Source organism: Anser brachyrhynchus, assembly GCF_964034855.1.
Source record: "Anser brachyrhynchus genome assembly, chromosome: 15".
Lineage (NCBI taxonomy): Eukaryota > Metazoa > Chordata > Aves > Anseriformes > Anatidae > Anser > Anser brachyrhynchus.
This window is the reverse complement of record NC_137733.1, coordinates 6,596,689-6,616,867: the sequence shown is the minus strand read 5'-3', so window position 1 is coordinate 6,616,867 and position 20,179 is coordinate 6,596,689. Positions and strand designations below refer to the sequence as shown.

The 20,179-nt window shown below is 48.8% G+C and overlaps 1 protein-coding gene across 4 annotated transcripts in view; it reads right to left on the bottom strand.

The window, feature by feature from the left end:
- Nucleotides 1-20,179, bottom strand: part of MGRN1 (mahogunin ring finger 1) — a 56,550-nt gene that overhangs the window by 33,895 nt on the left and 2,476 nt on the right. For all 4 annotated transcript variants that reach the window (XM_080557201.1, XM_080557200.1, XM_080557203.1 and 1 more), the window contains exons 2-4: nt 15,100-15,218; nt 12,551-12,639; nt 7,591-7,737 (exon numbers count right to left, since the gene is read on the bottom strand). In XM_080557201.1, the coding sequence (XP_080413327.1) occupies nt 7,591-7,737; nt 12,551-12,639; nt 15,100-15,218 (355 nt within the window). The remainder of the gene's footprint in view (nt 1-7,590; nt 7,738-12,550; nt 12,640-15,099; nt 15,219-20,179) is intronic.

Genomic DNA, 20,179 nt, shown 5'->3' with positions numbered 1-20,179 from the left:
AGATGGTTCCTGCTACAAGCGTGCTGGGACCGCGGACCGAGAAGCACCGAGCAAGGACCCTGGCCAACTTGCCTCAGTCGTGCACAGCGCTGTCCAGTCCCCTTTCCTCAGAGGAAAGCATACAAGGAAAAGCAGGATGCAAGTAGCACCATGGCCCCAAGGTACTATTTCTGATTACTAACAGCCGTGAGATAGCCTGCACTTGGAGGAGCCTCTCAACGAGACAACAGTCCTCTTTCTTCAGCACAGCTATGTGTGTTGCTTGGCAATTTGCAGAGAAGTGAAGACAAACCAGAGTTACTGAGGAGCCGCACAGGAGCTTTAGAAGGAACTCAGGAACCAGCTCTTCAACTGCTGCAGGCTGTGGCTGCCTGGCAGGCTCCACGTCCTCATACAAGTGATGAGGAGGGAGTCAGTCATGTTCTGCTGATGTTCAAAGGGGCCAGGAGTTGATGTGGAGCAAGCACATTGGCGCCTCTCTCTTCCACCTGCACATCTCCTGTTTTGGGGCAGGATCTGACAGGTCAGCTTTGGGGGAAGAAGGAAGTCGAACAAGCATCCCGAATAACGCAAAGTGATTTTTTATTGATAAAAGAAACACTAACAAAATGTAAGAAGGACATAGACCTAGGTCTCAGCCAGAGTTAGGCAAGATCCAGCCCAAAGGAGCTCCGACGCAGTTTGGAAGTTAATCAGGTGCTCAGCTGGTGTGCTACAGCCACTGCCACACGTGCTCTCTCCTCCTCCCCACCTCCACCCAGGATTAAACTTCCACTCCAGGCCGGGAGGAAACAAACACCTTACCGTGCAACTGAAACCTCGCCATCCACATCCTGTTCCAGCACCTGCAGACATCCAGCTTCAGCTGCTGAGCTTACTGTAGGGAGAGCTGCACTCACGACTCTAACCAGGCTTCAAAGCTGGTACTTACACAACAGCTACAGAGAGAGGCACAAAGGCCAGAACTCTTATTAAAGACAGAGGGTTTCTCTGTTCAATGAAATCTATAGAATTTAGCTTTCCAACATGTGAACTTTGTACACTACAGTCCCTTGGGGACTGGTGTCTGCATGGATCAAAGCAGGCTTTGGCTGTAAAGGCTTGTGCCTAGCAGAAAACAGCACTTGCCTCTGATTTCTTCACACAGAAGAAATCTCTCTGCACAAAGAATTCATATTAATCACCACAGTCACCAGCCAAAAACAGCAAGAGCACCTTTCAAAGGCCCTGAATAGACAGAGGCTATTAAATAACCAAAGGAATACGAGTGCCGCTGTCTCTCCTACACAAGCTTTAGTGAAAACAGCCATGCGCTGAGCTACACATTTCACTTGGATTTCATTTTGTGAACCAACTATTCAAATCTCCACACGCAGACGAAATACATAATCTATTGCAGTGTCACGTCCACTGTCAGCTTGAAAGACTGTGGTAGGATGTTAGTAATGTGTAGCAGGCATTGTAAAACAAACAAGGAAATGGGATTTTAAAAATTCCAGTACACCCATTTGTGCATCAGCAACACAAACAGCACAGTCCTAAAAAAGGGCAAGGACTGACAGAGCTAAACTGGACTGTTTTCATTGCGTTGTCTCTTTATAATGAAGAAACGGAGTTTGGCAACATTATTAGGACACAAAAGAGTATCTTTTCTGCCCAAAGAGGAAACTCTTTGTCATAAGAATGGACTGCAAAACTCAGATCTCTCACGTCATATTTATCATCAGCTCCTGATCTGCCTGGATTGTTCATGTCTTCAGAGCTGGCTGTTTTAAGTGCTTCCAGCTACAGGGCTGGTTTGACTCCTTCCCCTGAGGAAATAACCACTGCTGTCATGTTTTAACTGCACAATCCTTCCTGCTAGTCAGCAGGATACCTACAGCTGGAAAATTCCTGGGGGCTCTCCCAGGAACAGCCTAATAGTGTGCACATCAGGGCTTCTGCCAGAAATGGAAAGGATGAGTTCCACAAGCACATACAACAAGAATACGAACGCCTCTGTAGCCTGCTCCAAAAAACATACCTGTCTCCTAAAACCAATCTGAGGGTATGAACACACGAACCATTCACTGCAGGAAAAGGCAGGCTATGATCTGGAATTCCTTCAGCTAACTGTTCTCTAGGAACTGCTGAGAAGTACTGTTAGGCCTGCAATGACAATGCAATAGGGCCTCCTCTCATTTATCTGGGGGAAATTACAGGCTTAGCAAGTAGCTGATACACAGCTTCCATGCCTGCATGCTCATGCCTCCCATACGCTAAGGCAGAGATTCTTACACCTTTTAGCCCACCCTGGTCACCCTTTGCCTAGCTCCTGCACGCACACCTCCTCTGGCCTGCCCAAAACCTGTGCCCCAGAGTTCACCAAGCAGACTGAACCCAATCATTCACTAATCCCCATCCCTAAAATATCCTTCTGACTCGACATCCCAGGTCCTCTCTCCCGCCAAACGTCTTGCCAGGGACCCCATCTCTGCCCAGCTCACTCCCTGCAGCAAAGGCCACAAGTCTCCAGAACTGCATCATCCCCAATGCCATCGTTAGTCTCCTCCATTTGCTTCCCCCCAGGAGTTATTTCTCCATTTCAAGGCTCGACTTTTGAGAGCCCACTGCTTGATCTACCTTGGCCAAGTGGCCTTCACACTACCGGCACCAGCTGAGCCAGCAGCATCCTCAAGCCTCCTCAAACTCCTTGTCCAGGAACACTGCAATAATCCATTAAGTCTTTTGCATGAGATGATGGCTGAACCCCTCCACCAGAGCGGCAGAGCTGCCTCTCTGACTAGAAAACCCAGTTAGCGCCACAGATTCTGACAGGAAATTTGTTTGTAAGATGGTTTTGAAGGTGACAGGTACTGTTTTGCCTCATTGCCACTGAGCCTTGTCCTCATGGGTGAGCAGTCAAGCAGTCACCATGGTGTCCCCAGCCAAGCTCTTCTCTGCTTTCTACCCAGCTGCAGGGAAGCTGAAGCCAAAGAAAAGGACAAACTGAGAAACATCACACTCTCCGAGGCAGCCAGATTACAGACTAGCTCCCCAAGAGCACACCCACCGCTAACCAAAGATGAGGGCGGATCCCCAGGGAAGACTCTGTGCTAAAGCACGTTGGCGGGACTGCCATACGAAACACAAGCAAAGCAGGCCAATCTGACAACTTCCCAAACCAAAGACAATGGAAACAACCACAAAAATAAATAAAACTAAGGATAACAGGGGTCTTGAGCTGTTCAGAAGCGGATCACCACAAATTCCCTGCCATTAAAAAGGCTCCAGACACAGATAGATCTGGTCTCTGTTATCTTCCGGGTCATGCACCCACTGGTCCTCTGAGAACTAACGTGTTTTCATATAAAGAGTCTTTGAGCTCAACCTAACTGGGCAAAGATATTTAGATGGGCAAAGCAGCAGTCCCTTCCAGATTTAAACTAATTCCCATGTTGTCCAAGAGGCTTCTACAGATACCTCCCCTAGCACCAGAAAGTACTGGACATCTTTCCACAGGAATATGGCCACATATTGTCTACACAGAGGTGTAGATAGCTTTACAACCACAAACAGCCACGTGTATGCTTTCTCCACACTTCACTGTTCAACTATGGCCCCGCAGTGGTAACAATTCAGCTCCCTGTGAAATTCAGAGTTCAGCAGTTCAGGACAAGAGGACAGTGGTTGGGAGCTACATGTTACCAAGATCTTGGCTGGGAAACAGCGTAGCTGAACACATCTCTGGGAGAGTCTGCTGAATGCTCTTTGAGACAGGTCAGCACAGGCAGCGCAGGCCCATCCTGAGAAAGCCAGCAGCTTTTAAACGGAGCCCAAGCAATTCTAGGAGGAAGCTTCCTGGATTGCAGAAACACTTCCCTTTGGTCACAGCTAGCTAATCATAAAGGTAGGCCTACAAAACGCAGGCAATGCAGGTGCCATGGCTCCAAGATGAGCAGAGGCTCTACAACAAGCAGTGCCCCTGCTCACCGAGAGCCACCTCCCCTCCCAGCCCTCCTCCCACGCCAAATTGCATGAACACAACAATGTTCCCAGCAGGAGTTTCACAGGAGCAGGAGCGCTGATGCTATCAGGATCCCGGATGCTATCAGGTTCAGCAGTTCTTCCAGCAGAGAAGCAAGAATAACTTGTTTAGCACTTCTAAGGAGCCATGCTGCAGGCCAGGGACTAGGAGGAAATTTCTGCTTTAGACAATGGTCCAGAAAGTTTCTCCCATTTTAGGAATCAGCATCAATTCAGGAAAGTGGAAAAAAAAAAAAGTGTTCTGTTTTAAAGAGAGTCTTCTTCACAAGCACTGGACACAGCAATAAAGTTTAGAATTTATACACAGTGCAGCTTTCCCACATGCTTGTTCCTTAAACGTAGGTGTTAGCACCAAAAGAAAAGGAGAAAAAGGGAAAACTACCACCCCACACAGGGGGAAGCTGCATTCCCGTTAATGCACTAAAAATGCACTTAGAGCTCTAAGAATGCAGCCCGATTTTTTTTTTCCACTAGAACTTGAAAATAATAAATCAAAGTAATTATAGCACTGCCCTTTCAGAATTGCTTTGCAAAGCTGAAATCAGAGCTTCAAAAGGTTTTTTTTTTTTACTAGCAGCCAGCAAATCCAGAGAAGCAGAAGTGCCTACTTCGGGCAGCTGCACTAGCCCCGAGACGTGCTTCATGAGCCACCTCCACATGGAAAAATTGCCTGGGTTGAATTAAAGCAGCTTATAAAGTCTTTGTATCTCACTTCCCCCAGCCCTTATTACCTACACATCTGCATGAAATCAGGATCATGCCTTCCAAAAAGTTCACTGGCTGCTGGTGTGGACCCCCACGCCCCATTCTTATGTAACATTTATCATCCAAGAACTCCAGAGCAGAAACAGCCAGTTCATTACTCCTATACTATGGGGAAATTAAAGTATAGCTTATTAAATAAAAGGCCGGCAGTGGAAGCAAGAGCGGAATCCAAGTGCTTTGACTTCCAACATAAAGGTTTTGCGCACTGGGGACTGCTCCCACCCTAACAGGGCAGCTCAGTATCGTCAGCCCCCTTTAGTTAGCAAGGAACGACGTCCGACCACAGATCCTGGTTTCGTGCAGAGGTAGGCAGGGCTCATGAACAAAGGCTTCTCCTCCATCATCTGAACAGAGATCCGTCTTTTGGTGAACCATGGACAGGGTGGATTAGAAACTTTGTATTTTCAAAAATATTTTTCTCTGCAGTTGACAGTTATGTTAACTTTCAGAAACTCCATCCAGAAATTAAATTTAAAAAGCAATTAGGTATGTTTGCTGCATAAGCTTTAAAGAACAGACAACAGAACTGGGGGCAGCCACTAGCTTAGTGCATGGTATGAAATTTCAGTAAAACACATTCTTAAGTGAACCAGAAACTGTGTTTTCCATCTCCAATCAACCGATCGAGTTCTGAGAGGAGAGAGCTACTAGTTACAGAAGTGAAAACACAGTCCAGAAACAATTAGTTCTATACCATAATAGCTTAATGTAATTATTACAGCTATTATTAAAGGCAAAACTTGTTTTAATAGCCTTTTAAAAGTCCAATGCAGAGCAGTTAAACCAACAAGAATGGTAAAGTGCTGGTCTTGGGTGATAAACTTGTACTTCCCACCCAAGCACAGCTTGGTTAAAAAACAAAACTAAAAACCACATTTTCTTTTAGAATAGCATTCTAACACAAGAAAATGTAAAACCAAGAGTCTGAAAGAATAAATTCAAAACTATATGCATATTCTTTCTAGACTTACAGTCTTCATAAAATATAGTACAAAGTTTGATCTGAAGCTTACACTGAGTTGTAAATGCAAATGTTTCATTGTTACTGATCAGTGGCAAGCAAATTTTCATTTGGGATAAACTAACAAATGAGTATGCAAAACAAGATTGAAATAAATCAGCAAGGCTTGTTTTAGATCACTTCAGCCATGGCTGAAGTTTGGCAACATAAATACATCCACCCTGGCCACAGAGGCCCTCAGCTCTCCCCACTAGCCCATAGATGGTTTCCTTCTTATTTCAAAGCACAAGGAATGCTCTGCAGGGCAGCACAAGGGAAACTGGTCGCCTGTCCACGTTGTACCTGTATTAGGAAAAGAGGACTTCAATCTCCAAGGCTGCCATTCCAACACTTCACTAGCACTAAATTCACAGGAAACCTAAGGACCTAAGAGACAGAACACGGAAACTTTATCAGGATTTCTAAGGCACCCATGCATTATGCTGATGCTGCATTCAGCTCTGCTCAGGAAAACCTGGATCTAAACAGAAAAGGTTTTCTGAGTTTGGTGAGAGATATTTTTCAAGCACTTTGAAAGAGCTAATTCACTACCTTCCCCAAAATAAAGGCGGCCACAGGCTTCAACGGAAGAGAGGGGCCTAAACAAAAATCCTCGATCGGGATATCCTCCAGTTCGGAGGAATGCACATCTGGATGGGAGCATTGAGCTTGTCTCACTTCTAAAACTACCTCTTCCATTGATCATTAGTGGGCTGTTTATACTCTGCATAAAGCATACAAGCCATTTTATGGTTTTCATACATATCTCCCTGCTGAAACCTCTGAAAATCACTTAAATAAAACTTGACCTTACCCCCAAATCAAGAGCAAAACTGCAGAAGCCGTCAGCGCTGCGTGCACAGAGCTGCTGATCAGCCAAAAGCCTCTACTAGAAGCCAAGAGCTTCTGCAGCCTGAATCTTCCTTTATCCATAGAACAAGAAGAATTCTTTTGTCCTATGGTTATTGGAAGCCTGCAATAATGTACCAGCAGCTCAAGGATACCTACCACACATAAGGAAGAGTAAGTTTCAGCCACCTTAACCCTTAATACAGAGGGGAAACTTTGTAGTCTTACTGGATACAGTGTTGATTGGAATGGTTTAAATGTGGTGATTTAGATAAAAAGGCTGGAAAATTTGTACATATGCATTACTAGAATGAAATATATGGGGAAGACTCCATTGACCACATTTGGACCGTTCTTTTTACAGCTACCCAAAACAGTCTGTACCTAGCAGGAAACATACAGACAGGGTTTCTGGGCAGTAAACCCTCCTAACAGCCATCTCTCAATAGCCTGTTTTGAGGCGGTCATTCACCCCAGAAGGGGCTTTAGGTGGGCCTCAATTCCACGCAGACTCGCTATGTAAATGTCAGATAGAACTTCTCTTTGGTGGCCCAGATGCTCCCATCACAGGGAAATCACACAAAAATCCAGTGAACTGGGTGATGTGGAAAAAACAGGTAGCATTTGAGGGGAAACGATGTTTGTTTGTTTGTTCAATTTCATAAATCATCTTGCTTACAAAGCATACAGCCATGAGTTCCTCTCCTTTGTTGCACACAGAATGGTTTCCCCACACCCAAAAGACAAACCAAAAAGGGAACAAGAGAGAAAATTGGCTATGTGGGGCAAGGAAGTGAAAGCAATATTCAAAGCTATCAGAATATATAAAACAAAACTGAGATTTCACCTGTGGCAGCATTGTCTCAATGGTGATTAACAAGAGATGTTAGACATGCTCATCGCCCAAGAGCTCCTGTACCCCTCCACATGCCCACAAGCCCAGGACTTACACTGCCATGCCACCGACAAACTCCTCCGTAGCCTGGCAGTAGATTGTGATGGCAACACGGGCATCCGCATCGAACGTGAACTCCAGGCTGTACAGGACTTTCTGCTTCCCATTCTCCTCAGTAGGACTGTCAACATCATCTTTATACCTGAAAGACAATGCCAGAGGATTAAAACATAAGGCATTCATTAGTGACGAAGTTCACTCTGAAAATCGGGACAAAAGTACTCCAATCTAGGTGTCCTGGGCAGGCAAGACATCATGGGCTTCCACAGTGCCCAAGAGATTTCCATTCTTTCCTCTGAGGAGACTTCTTCTGAGATTTGTCCAAAGTTATTATGACAGGTATTAAGTTATTTGTCCAAAGTGAATTACGCAGAGATGATGTTGAGGGATCTTACCCAGCCTTACAGCCATGGAAAGAGCCAAGGCGACCTACTGAACATCAGACGTTAGGAGAAGAAACGTTCATGACTGAAGCTTACATACATTTATTATATAAATAAAAATTAAACATTCGACTGCAAAACAGATGCATGATAACCAAATTCAAAAATGAGTTTACACGGTATTTCAATAAACATAAGAGGAGTCATAACTGGGATTTGGGCTACTGGACAGCTGGATCTTACTGTGCAGCGGCTGATCACCACCGCAGATTACTCCTTCTCCCTGCCCCAGTAAAACAGGCGGTACGAAGCACGCAGGCTCCAGGGCAGCGAGGTACGGCACCGGATGAGCAGTGAGCTCCGGCATGCCAATGGCCAGGGAGACCAACAGGTCCTGGAACAAGCAGCAAACGCAACGTACCACGTGGAGAGCTCCCCGCCCCTGAGCTCTGTGTGACAGGGGGAGGATGTGATTCACCGGCAGAGCAGAAGCAGATTCTTAAATGTAAGTTCGAATCCCACCGTAACCCTGCAACTTCAGGTACCACAGTTAGGTCGTGTGCTGTGTAGGAATGGTGAACGCAGCAGGTTGGCTTTGAGGAGCGTACAACAATACCGCTTTGTTGCCCAGTCCCACTGTCCATCAGTGGCAGCTTCACTGCCAGGACGCCTGGGTCAAAGCCAGGCAGCTGAACTACTCAGAAGAAGCTTGGCACCATCCCTGACTTCACAGTATCAGTCAGCCTCTCCCTTCGTTAAAGAGCCTCCACAAACACGCTGCACTGATGAAAATAGCCAGAAATGGGCTAGGCATACCTCCATAATTCAATCTAAAAATTGTCAAGGGAATCCATATTTACCAAGTTCACTGAGATGTAATAACCGCTGCCTAATTAAGAGGGTTCCAGCACGAATTTTACTTAATGTGCTGAACAAGAATGAAATGTTCAGCTCCAGCAAATTCATACAGAAGGTGCAAAATAAAGTTTAAGAGCCATATAATCAAATGCCTTACGTAAACACTTGTAACAACGTGACCTCAATGAATCAGCCTCACTACGGCATACACTTGCATTCCTGTCTGAAGGAGTTGGAGAGCTCAAAACAAGACTTTTGCCAGACATTCACCTAGGTCAGAACAGTAAATCAAGCTGGAATATACCCAACATGCTAGTATAAAAAAAAGACAAAACCCAAGAATTGGTAGTCTAAACATCTGCAGCAGCCAAGATACAACAGCCAGTTATAGAATAAGCTTATTCTCACAGAAGCAAGCATTATTCAGAGAATAAAATCGTGGCACTTCAAGGATGTACACAAGAAACACTCCAGCCAGCAGTGCAGGTTTTCATAGGAAACACAGAGTGTAGCTTCAACATTTTGAGCTGGATCAACCCAAGAAGACAAAAGGCAACAAACCACCCACGAGTGCTGCGCGTGTCCAGGGAAAGCAGCAGCACAAGCTGCAAATTACCTCTTTCTCCACTGCCCTCCTCTGATCCAAGGCAGGCAGCAAAGGGCAAGAGGAGCAGATCTCCAGAAGTAGGGTAGGGGAGAACCAGCAACTGTTGCAGGCAGCCACTGATGACAGTTAGCTCAAAGACCTTTTCTCATTGCACACATCGGTAGGAAGGCGTAAGTTACAGATCAACAACAGGTCTAAATACCCCGAACAGCCTCAAATAACAAGGCAGGAGACCTGGGGGAGGGCAGGTCCCACAAAAGCAACATGTCAATAGTAAAACCGTTGGCTGTTTTGTCTTCTCAGGGAAATCATAAAGAGCATACAGGTTCTCAGACCACTCTCCTGCTCCCAGCTTCACCTCTGCACCTTCTTGCCAGCATTCAGAACATGCTCCCACACTTTCAAGGAGAAAATGGGTGAAACCTAGACTAGAAAAGATCTGGTGCCCTGGATAACCCCTGAGTGCTGACTGTAACCGAGTACCTGCTGAGAAGTCTGCTGTAGGCTGCATCTGCGGCAAAGTAGTAGAGCCAGAGCCCTGTCTGCCTGGAGCAGCATCACCGGAGCAAGGGGCAAAGCACACGTGTCTGAACAGCGACAGCCACGGTAAGGTTGCATACACATCTTCCCATCATTCGTGCCTGGTGCTGGTGGTCAAGGAGAATGTCAGCCACGTAACAAGGACTTCAAGATTAAAAAGTCTGACCAACAACTTGGTAGACACGCAGTATAAATGTTAAGTACTGTGCGACTTAGCATGAGATATGTGCATAAATGGATTACATCAGTATCAGGGCAATCACCAAATGAAGGATGAACTGGCTGACATCTCTGTGAGCATTCACATTGTTGTGCCACGATGATCTACTCCAAGTCCAAAGACCACACTGAAGAAGAGCACAAGTTGGGATGCAACTGCTCCGGGAAACACACTGCCTCGTGAGCTGGCCTTCCTCCTGCAACTGAAGTGCCTCCACTTTGGTGAGCCTGGACCAGCCCATCAGGTACTTCAGCTCTGAACAACAGCCTTCAAGCCAGGACCAAGAGGGGCACAAGACAGACACGAGACTATCTTTTACTGCCAGTGGTTAACAGCTAAACTCGTGCTACCCTCCTCTGAGGCTCCCAGAGCCTCATCCTGCTGGGGAAGTTAAGCACTCACATGAGGCATCAAAGACTCAGAACTTCAACACCAATATCCACAGGATTTTTGCTTCTCTCCAAAGCTGTTTTAAATACTCAGGATTTGGCAAGGCTCAGGATTTTGTCTGGCCAGAGCAGGGCAGAAAGCCAGGGTGAAAATTTCCTCATGTTCCTCCACAAAGCTCTGTACTCCAAATTATGGATCAACACCCTGTTCAGACATGATCGACGGATTTTCAGTTAAACACAAGCAGAACCTAATGGCTTGCAAGGACCAAACGGCTTGATAAACCATCAAAATCTGCCTGGTACCTAAACCCTCAGCTCAACATTACTTTATTTGGTGAAGGAGGTGAAAATTTAACTGCTTCCAGAAAGAATCTCCAAGGTCTAACCACTGACTGCCTATAAATCAAGATGGAGAAGGCACAAAGTGTCTTTACATGTACGGAGGGAGAAAGGAAAAGTCTCCAGTCCACATTACTGGAAAAGCACAAGACAGAATGTGCCCTTGCGGACTGGCAATTAAAATCCCATTCTGGGTCTACATTGTTATAAAATGAAATAGAGTAACGGTGGTGGTGCTGTCGTCAGCACTAACACAGCAGCACAAGAGCCTGTGAGAGCCCATGAGGCCGAGAAAGAATCGACAGTACTGGGAATTACAGGGATGCAAACCCCGTCAGTGCAAAGACACTGTCAAGGTACCTGGACATTACATTCCGAAGAGCCCAGGAGCTGCAGCTCTGCTTGGGAGGACAGGACGTGAAATCACAGAAAGCAAAGCGACAGAACTGCATGTACTACACCCGCCCAACTCCTCCATTCACAGCAAGCCCTCTCCCTTTGAAAAAAAAGCCACTTTCCCCTCAGCTTCCAACAGATGTTGTGCTGTGTATGTGGATGTTTGAAAGGAGAACGAAACGCCCTTTCCACAGCAAGTCCTGGGAGGAAAGGGAGACTTTTGTCTAGGGAAGTACTTCCCACCCTTTAGCTGAAAAAGCTGGACAGCATTCGGAGCAGTTCATCAGTAGTTACTTCTTCAGACATTCCTCCTTCTTTTCCTGTTCAATCAGTTTTGAAACCACTGGTATTTAAAAAAAAAAAAAAGATAAAAACAAACTCGTGTTTTGCATTGTTATGACTCGAATTACTCACATTATGCCGTGCTCTCAGAATCACCTTGGCTGAGAGCTGAAGCTGGCCCCCTGCCAGTACTCCAGCCCTGCGCCCGTGACACAGAATTCAGAGCGACTCGAGGACCTTTGAGAAATGCTTTGGCTGGCCACCTGCCCGGCCGCTCCGACCGAAACAAAGCACTGTGTGCAGGGCCCCTGTTCCGCAGCCATATGTTTGGAAGCGGGCAGCCCAAGGGCTGTGTTAACCATTGCACTTAACCCAGAACTCACATTTTTGCTGGTGCTGCTTCACATCTCAGTCTTAAGCAGTGAAAGGTAACAGACCTCCAAGATTACCCAGACCTCCTTCCCCTGCTAATGGGACACAAGCCGTTTAAACAAGTACATAACGCTAGGACCAAACTTTAGCTTGGCAGCAGAAGAAACCTGAGGAAGTTTCACTCAAGACCAATCAGTCTTCCCAGCCAGTGACTTGCACCAGAAACAGCTACTTTCTGGCTTGCACAACAATGCAGAATGGAATCTGTCTGCAAGGTTTATTGACCTGACTAATATCTTCCATTTGTGCTAATGATTCCAGGCAAAAACCAAGGTTTTGTTTACCACTCTAGTTTCTTCTCCTGTAGACAGAGACCAGACACTGGTTCTCGCTAGAAATACAGATTACTGAAGTCCAGGGATAAGGAACACATGAACTACATGAAAGCTCTGGTGAAACAAAGATTTGGGATTCAGCTATTTGTTCAAAACCTTATCAAATGCAGTTTAGCCCCGGATACCAGTCGCTGGGTTGAATGAAACAAAGAGTTCAGGCAAGAACAGTACCTCACAAGACGGAGAGAGTCTTTGCGGATATTCACCAAACTTCTCAGTGTCTTCACAGGCTCATGTGGAGCTGGAGTTACATAGGGAAACTGAAATAAAAATGCAAATAATTGTCTTATTATTGTACAATTGAAGGCAGCAGCATGCTACCTGACAAATAATTTACTCCAATCAAGAAACACCTCTAAGTGTGCTCAGTACAGCAGCAGCCACAAGGAACAGTAATAGAGAATTATATTTACGGATAAATAAAGCCTGTTTCAGAGTGAAAATCGTGCCCTGGCCCAGCAGTAGTTCAAACCAGGAGTACGTACTTTAACAAGGGGCGCTTTCACAAGCTCTTTTTCTGCACTCTGAGTTTGCAGTCTAGAAAGCCTCGCTCCCACAAGCTTTTATTTAGCTTTTATTTCCACTAAAGAAACGACCTCCAGCTCGAGCAGAAGAAATGCAGCTTTCATGTGTGTTACAGCACGCAGACAGCGATGTGGCTGCTAATCAGCATGCAGAAGCTCTGGATTATCAGGGACAACTCTTTTATTCTGAAACAATGAGGCAAATGTTCCGGGGGGGGAAAAAAGAAAAAAAAAAAAAGAGAGACAGGAATAGGGGTGTCTCAGTCTCTTTCACAGTCAAGAGACCTCCTCTCACAGATTGTCCTTTAAATAGAGGAGGACATGGCTTCGGGCTGGAATTCTCCACGCTGGTCACAGAACCCCCACGGAGGAGCGCGAGGAGAGCTGCGTGCTGCGGGGACCAGCACCCTCACAGCCGCACCTCCCGCCTGCTCGGGGCACTCTGAGGCAGAAACGCGCGCTCACCCAGCTGCCAGGTCTGGCAGGCGCTCACGCTGGAAATGCAGGCACACTCCACCTCAGAGCAACAGCACGACACAAAGACAGAGCTCCGGGACGGGCTTTCAGGCTGGAGGTTACTCTGGACGTAAGCAGCAGCCGCACGAGGGTTGTGGTCCATCGACCACAGAGCTCCCAGGGCCCCGCAGCAGTGCAGAACTGTGTGGCTGATGTGGAGGGGAAGCATCGGGGACCACCGATACACCTGTCTCCTTAGAAATGAGGAATCTGCTGAAGAGGCAGCCAAATGCTGCTCCTGCTGAGCTCTGGGGCAGCTCCAGGACACATCCCTTCAGCACTGCCCGCTCAGGTCTCAAAAACGTATCGGTGGGACGAGAAACAGAGCCTGAAAGAAAACGTGCTGGTTCCTGACCAACATGAGGATGCCACAGAAGGTCCCGTGGCACAGCCACAAGCAGCAGAGAATTGACAGGGTTGGCTTTCACTTTCTTTGCGACCTGACTGCTCAACACTGTGGTCAGTGGCACTGCTGTAAGCAGAGCAGTCAAGACCTCAGTTATTCAAAAAAAGAGAAATTGGCCCAGTTCCACAAAGTAGTTTTGCTGCTGCATGTTTGAGTGTTTTCTCTTGAAGATTAATCAGAGCTGCCAAAGGGCATTACCTTTACATAGGCAAACTATATACCACGACAGCCTCCCTCTCTTAAGCCTATTTGGCAAACGTCCCACTGTGTTAATAGTATTCTCACCCACTCCCCTCTGAAGAAATGACGAAATTCAGTGTGAGGATGTCTGCAAGGAAACCCAGGCGGAGACATGCAGATAATTTAACTCTGAGACGCCAAGGTTAGTCCCTACAGCCACAGGCACGCAGGATAGTTAACTAATAGTTGCGTCTTCTGCTTTCACTGGAAGTCACAGAGCAAAGGAAAAGTGGTCAGCTTTTAATCGCTGTCCTGCACGGGTCCTGCACGCAGACAGCACAGGATATTTGGCAAGCATCCCCAGGCCTGCATAGCACTGCTACGCCCAGAAGAATTTCCATGTGAAGTCCCTCCTTCCTAATTCTGCTGCTCATCTGCACTTCCTGCTTAACCAGGGGCTCCCTGCATTCTCACTTGTCCTCCCCTGCGGAGCCCTCTGAAATAACCACAGTCTTGAGAAGATGAGAAGACCAAGGGCACGGCCTTGGAAGGGAGAACGTGCTCCTCCCCGGTGCAAATTCAAACCATCAAGTCATCCTGCCTCAGTTTCCCCCAGCTGTAAAATAGGATGATACTAAACTCCCTCTGAGCTCTACGAGCACGAATTAACTCACATTCACAGCTTTTGTGAAGATGAGAGCCGTTACATCATTTTTTTCTTTTTCACGTTTTGAAGCTGCAGAAACATCTAGGAAAACAGCCGGCAAAGCAAGCAGCTCTTTTCCCTCTCCTCTCTGGCACTCGGAAAACCTCCAAATGGCTCCTACTCCGTCACCTTTTGGTTGTTTTTAAGCAGTTCTGAGATGCAAGTGAAATCTAAAGCATGACCCTTGCATAAAATCCCTACCTGTCCCCCACGACAGTGCTACTGCCGGCTCCCACAAAAGAACAAGCCAGGCGCTGGAGCAGGCAGCTTTTTCCAGTCTCGTAAGATATCTGCGAGCCCCAAAATACCTCCATGTTCCGACTGGGAAATCTGAAGAAGAGACTTTCTGAGCATAAAAGTGTAACATAGACAGAATATAGGAACTTGCCTGAACGGGTCTGTTCCCAAGGAAGTTTAGATCCATGTTCTCGCCAAAAAGGTAGCCCTCGGGGTGAGGGGTGTCGAACTTCTCGCCTCCCATAAAGAAGTGACTTGCAAAGTAGTTTCCTAGAAAAAAATAAAATAATAATAAACACCAGGGAACAGAAGGACTTGGACTTTATGATCCTCATGAGCCCCTTCCAACTTGGGATATTCTATGAAAAAATCTAAATGAATGCTTCCTAGAGAACAGCTGCTCTGTGCCGTTTTCAGTTCACAAGTATAACAGAGCACACGACACGAGAACACTTGCTAGATCTCCCCATCCCTGCACTACTCAAGGCCACCGCCAACAGCAGAAGCAGAAAAAAATCACCCTAGAATAAATGATTACACAGAGAGCATTCCACTCAGCTTGTTTCCAGAACACAGACAGCTCTTCCCAAAACTTCTCAGTCCTGGTGCATCCTTCCCCCTTTTCCCAGTCCCCCAAGGAGCAGCACCCTGCTCAGGGACGGACGGCGCTCCCTCCGGCTCCTTCCTGCACAGCCAGAGGAGCTCCTGCTGGGCATCTCCCAGGGCCAGAGCCGCACAAACCCTCTCCTGTGCCTGCTAGAGGCAACGTGCCTAGCTGCTGAATTTGACTAAACACAGGTAGCTCCAAATGCAGAACACGGCCGTCTGGAAGAGAGAAGCCCTGGGACTGACGAAACCAAACCTCAGCTCTGAAAGCTTCACCACGGATTCGTTCCGTTTACCTTTAAGCACTACGGTACAAATTTCAGGAGACGAGCGTGCAAAGGCCACTGGGATTCTGGAGCACAGAATTAACTAACTAACTTTGCAAATTAACTCTGGAGCACGGAATTACCTGCAAAGTCACACCAAACCCATTCAGATGTACGGGAGCACATCTTCCAGATACAGCTTTCTTCCAGAAAGACTTTGGGAAAACACTTAAGTGTCAACTTTCTGGAGTTAAGTTTTCAGAGGGGTCAGCATCAGCAGAGCACGAAGAGGTTCCACCCAAGCCATTTTCCCCGAAGGGTTTTTGTTTGTTTGTTTGTTTTTTTGGGGGGGGGGGGTGTTAAGCATTGAGCCAAACATGCACTCACTTCCCTAGGTGCGATGCACAGACAGCATAAAATTTGTTTTAAAGCGAGTCACAGAAGCAGCAGCTAATCATCTGAATGGTTGCAGAGGCATTACAGAAGGATTTGCAATCCCTTTAGCTAGAAGCAAGCATAATTTACTCCGAAATGGAAGGGCTTTCATGAATGGTTCTGCTTTTTCCATTAAGGCTTTTTTCCTTTATGCTTCGAGAAAGTCTTTTCTTACTCTGCACAGATGGCAGTGCTTTAACGACGAGTGCTCCCTACTGCTGAGCTCAGCTGACGAGCAGCCAGATGTCTGCGTTATAGAAGCACATCGCTCTTTCCAGATACAGCAACCGACCTCAGCATAGGTCCAGAATCTACCTAGAATCCACGTAAGGAAACGTAGGTGCTCCAAGTGACAGACAACCTTTTCCCAACCCTCCCAGAAGCAACGAATTAAAAATGATCCAACGTGCAGGCAGTCTCCTAGCACAGCTAGCTCGACCCAAGATACACCGCGGTGGTTTATGCTTAGACTAAGGTTCAGAAAAGCGTGACGAATGCTGGGGGTTAGGAATTAATTTCACATTTCACGTGGGTCAAGTAGGATTGTGTTTTGGAGCATCTCATCTGATCAACCGTGAAGACAACGCTCGTGCAGGATGTCTCGGAACTGCAGCAGCTGACAATCAGGGATCGGAGTCAGCTCACTCCTCACGCATGGACACATTTGGTACTCGGCGAACGAGACTTTGTGGGGTTCTTCCCGTGCTTTCCACGTTCTCCACACCACAAACTCAGAGCAGGGCGTTTCCACGGGGCAGTTCCGCAGCCGGGGGACGGAGGGCTGCTCACGGCCACAGACCCAGCGCCTTCGGGAAGACAGCTGCTTTGAGACACCATCCCAAGCAGCCTTTCCAGCACCTTCAGGTGAAAAGGGAGCCAGGCTCTCTCCTGAGGCCGGACCAGCGCCGCGATGCGTAACCAGCATGGTCAAGGTGTGAGGGAGGACACTGATGTTAACACACGCATGGCATCGCGACCAGAACGTGAATTCACCTCCCTCGCTTGGTCTTCCCATCCGAAATGCCGGCGGCCAGAGCCAGCGCGCTGCCACCGCCCCCACCTACCGTCACCAGCAGCTGAGACTTTGCCCGAGCTGGAGACGAAACGCTTGAGGAAAGCACTTGTGTAAGTATCACACCAAGGACTGCAAGGACGGAGAAACCTCAGGAAAACTTCAGGAAGGAAAAAATGAGGTTTCTTCTTTCTTCCATGCAAATCTGGTCACCAGGACGCCTTGCTTCCATGCACCTGGCACACGACTGACAGAACTCGTAACGGCTGTAAGAACGCATTAAAATCCTGCTGCAGCTGCGTCTCGGGGTTCCGCTTCCAACTCCACTGCAAACACCGCTTCAGGCTTTTATCCGGACCACGCTGCCTCTAGAGCCCCGTTCCCACACGTCCCCCAGTCTGTACGACACCCCGGCCTGCCTTGTGCAGGACAGCTTTACACAGAGCTCCGTAAATACAGACCCAAGGGGGAAGCTCAGCACCTCTCTTTGGCAGGAAAAAAAAAAGGAAAAAAAAAAAGGAAAAAAAAGAAGATCTTTGGATTAACCCTGCACAGAACCACTAAAACCAGAAATCCACCAGGAAAAAGCAGTGACGTGCATACGAGGAAAGAACCACACCAGCTGGGGGGAACGAGAAACGAAAGACAGAGCAAAGAAAAAACCGTGCCCTTCCTTTAACTTAAACTCTGCCCTAAACTTTACCTCCCCAGAGGAGATTGGCACAAAGCACAGGAGAATGCTAGGTAAAAGAACAAGAACGGGGGGCGCTGCTAAGGTAGGTAAAGTACAAGGGGTAGATGCAAGAGATACTGCTGCAGGGGAAAACTTGACAGTGTCTGGGGAAAAGGGAAAAAAAATAAAAAAACCACTGGAACATCCGGAACAGCCAAGTCTGGCTCAATAATTTGTCTCATGCAAACAAAACTGGAACCAAGGCTCCTCCGAGGCACCACACCGAACGCACTGCTTACCACCGAGTCCAGCGGGGAGCCGGGCTTTTATCTCATAAAGGAGCCAGCATCTCGCCCCGAGTCCCACTCCGGTGCTGCTGCGCCCCTGCAGCCTCCGTGCCACGGGAACGGCAGCCAGAGCAAAACCCCCGCTTCTGCCTACGATAAATCTGTAGCCCTGTCGACACGAGGGCTGCACGGCAGTACGGCCAAGAAGAGAGCGTAAGTCGATGACAGTTTGGGCTCCCTACCGTTATTAGGGTTATCAGGGAAGCGAACAAGGCGGGCTCCTTTCCGAGCTCTCAGCCAGGCACGCCTGCACCGCGCACGAGGCAGGCGCTGGGCGCAGCCCAAAGCGGTGCCTGGAAGAAGCCCCTCGCCTCCCCGGCACGGCCCCGCAGGGCCACCGACAGCCACCGCACGGCAACCTCCCCGGAGCGTGGCACTGAGCTGGGTTAAATGCAATCCAGGGGAAAAAAAATAAAATAAAAAAAGCCACAGAAGTCACCACTTTGGGGCCGTAAGCCCTCCAGTCGGGTGCCTGTGAGGAGCTGGGGAGAAGGCACCGCGAGGCAGGAGGGGGCAGCCAGCGGGGTGGGATCAAGTCCGGGCAGAAGGGCCGCGGGAGGAAGGGCGGCAGCTGCGGCGCTGCGTCCTGCAGAGCGGGCGAGGAAGGAGAGGAAGGTATTTCTGTCCCACCTCGTCACAGCACGTGCGGCTCGTGAGCTGGGAGCAAGGCGGTGGACCGGGTACAGCTCGGGTGCTCTTATTCACGATTGCTCTTTCTCTCGTCAAAGCGTGGCGCCCACACAACAAACCAGTTGGCTTTCAGAGAGCTCCAACCCGGCTCCTTTTTGCTCCCAAAGGCCGCGCTCTGCAGTTTTCCTGCAAGAGGCTACTCCAGAGGAGGGAAGCCAGCTCCGGGGCACGTGCACCCGCTCCGCGCTGCAGATGAGCTTGCTGGGACGAGAGCCGAGCTGACGAAGGAGCTGCAGGAAACGCTGGTGCACTGCTCGCTGGTTGCTAAAGCGACAGGGGCATCGTGCACCGAGGCTGCACGCGACGCCACGGGTCGTTTTACCGCTTCAAGCACAGAAGCGGAGCGAGGACTGGGAGCTGTTCCCTGTGATTACCCTTTTTTAGCGCGCTTCACGGAGGCTGGAATTCCTCTCTGCAAATGGGCCCTTCTCCAACTCCTGTCCAACTGGGCAGGCATCCGCAATGCTCACCGTCCCCATAAAGCAAGCCAGGAAGGTTAAATGCGCCCGTGATTAAAGAAGGGGAGCGGGTATCGCCTCGCGGCGTTTCAGTGGCCCCGTCTCCCCGTGCTGCAGGAGGGGTAGAGCAGACGATCCGCACCCAGAACCTCGGAGGAACAGGCCGGGCATTTTCCGAGGCGGATTCCCAACTGCCGCACCGCACAGCGGTTGCAGCACGGCTGCCGGACGACCTGCCGGTGCCTCCTTCGTGACCTCGGCTCCTAGGGCCCAAGCCAGATTACACAACCCCAGAGCACAACCGGCCCAGCCGTAACCACACCAAGAGGCAACAGAGCAGCGACCATCCGCCACCGCGTTTGCGACCGGCTGTGACTCAACAAGGTGCCATCGCCGGGTGCAGCCTGCCAAAGCAGCGCCTTCCTTCTCGGACCGCTTAAACTACAGCCGGGACACCTACGCTTCATGCTTGGGTTCCTTTCCACCTGTGCAACAGGGCTTTATGGCTGCAGAATGCGAACCGGCGTCCTCCAAAGCAATCCCGACCACGGACGGCAGCCCAGCAGAGCCGCAGCATCCCGCCCGGGCGCCCGCTGACGGCCCAGAGCGGTTTGGGTTCAGAGGGAAAGGACGCAGGAGGCGGCAGAGAGGCCTCGGCGCCGCACAGGCCGCCAGCGGACGAGCAAGCTCGGGCGGCGCTCCCTGCCCTCTCTGCGTCCTCACGGGTACGGTCTGAGCAGCCCG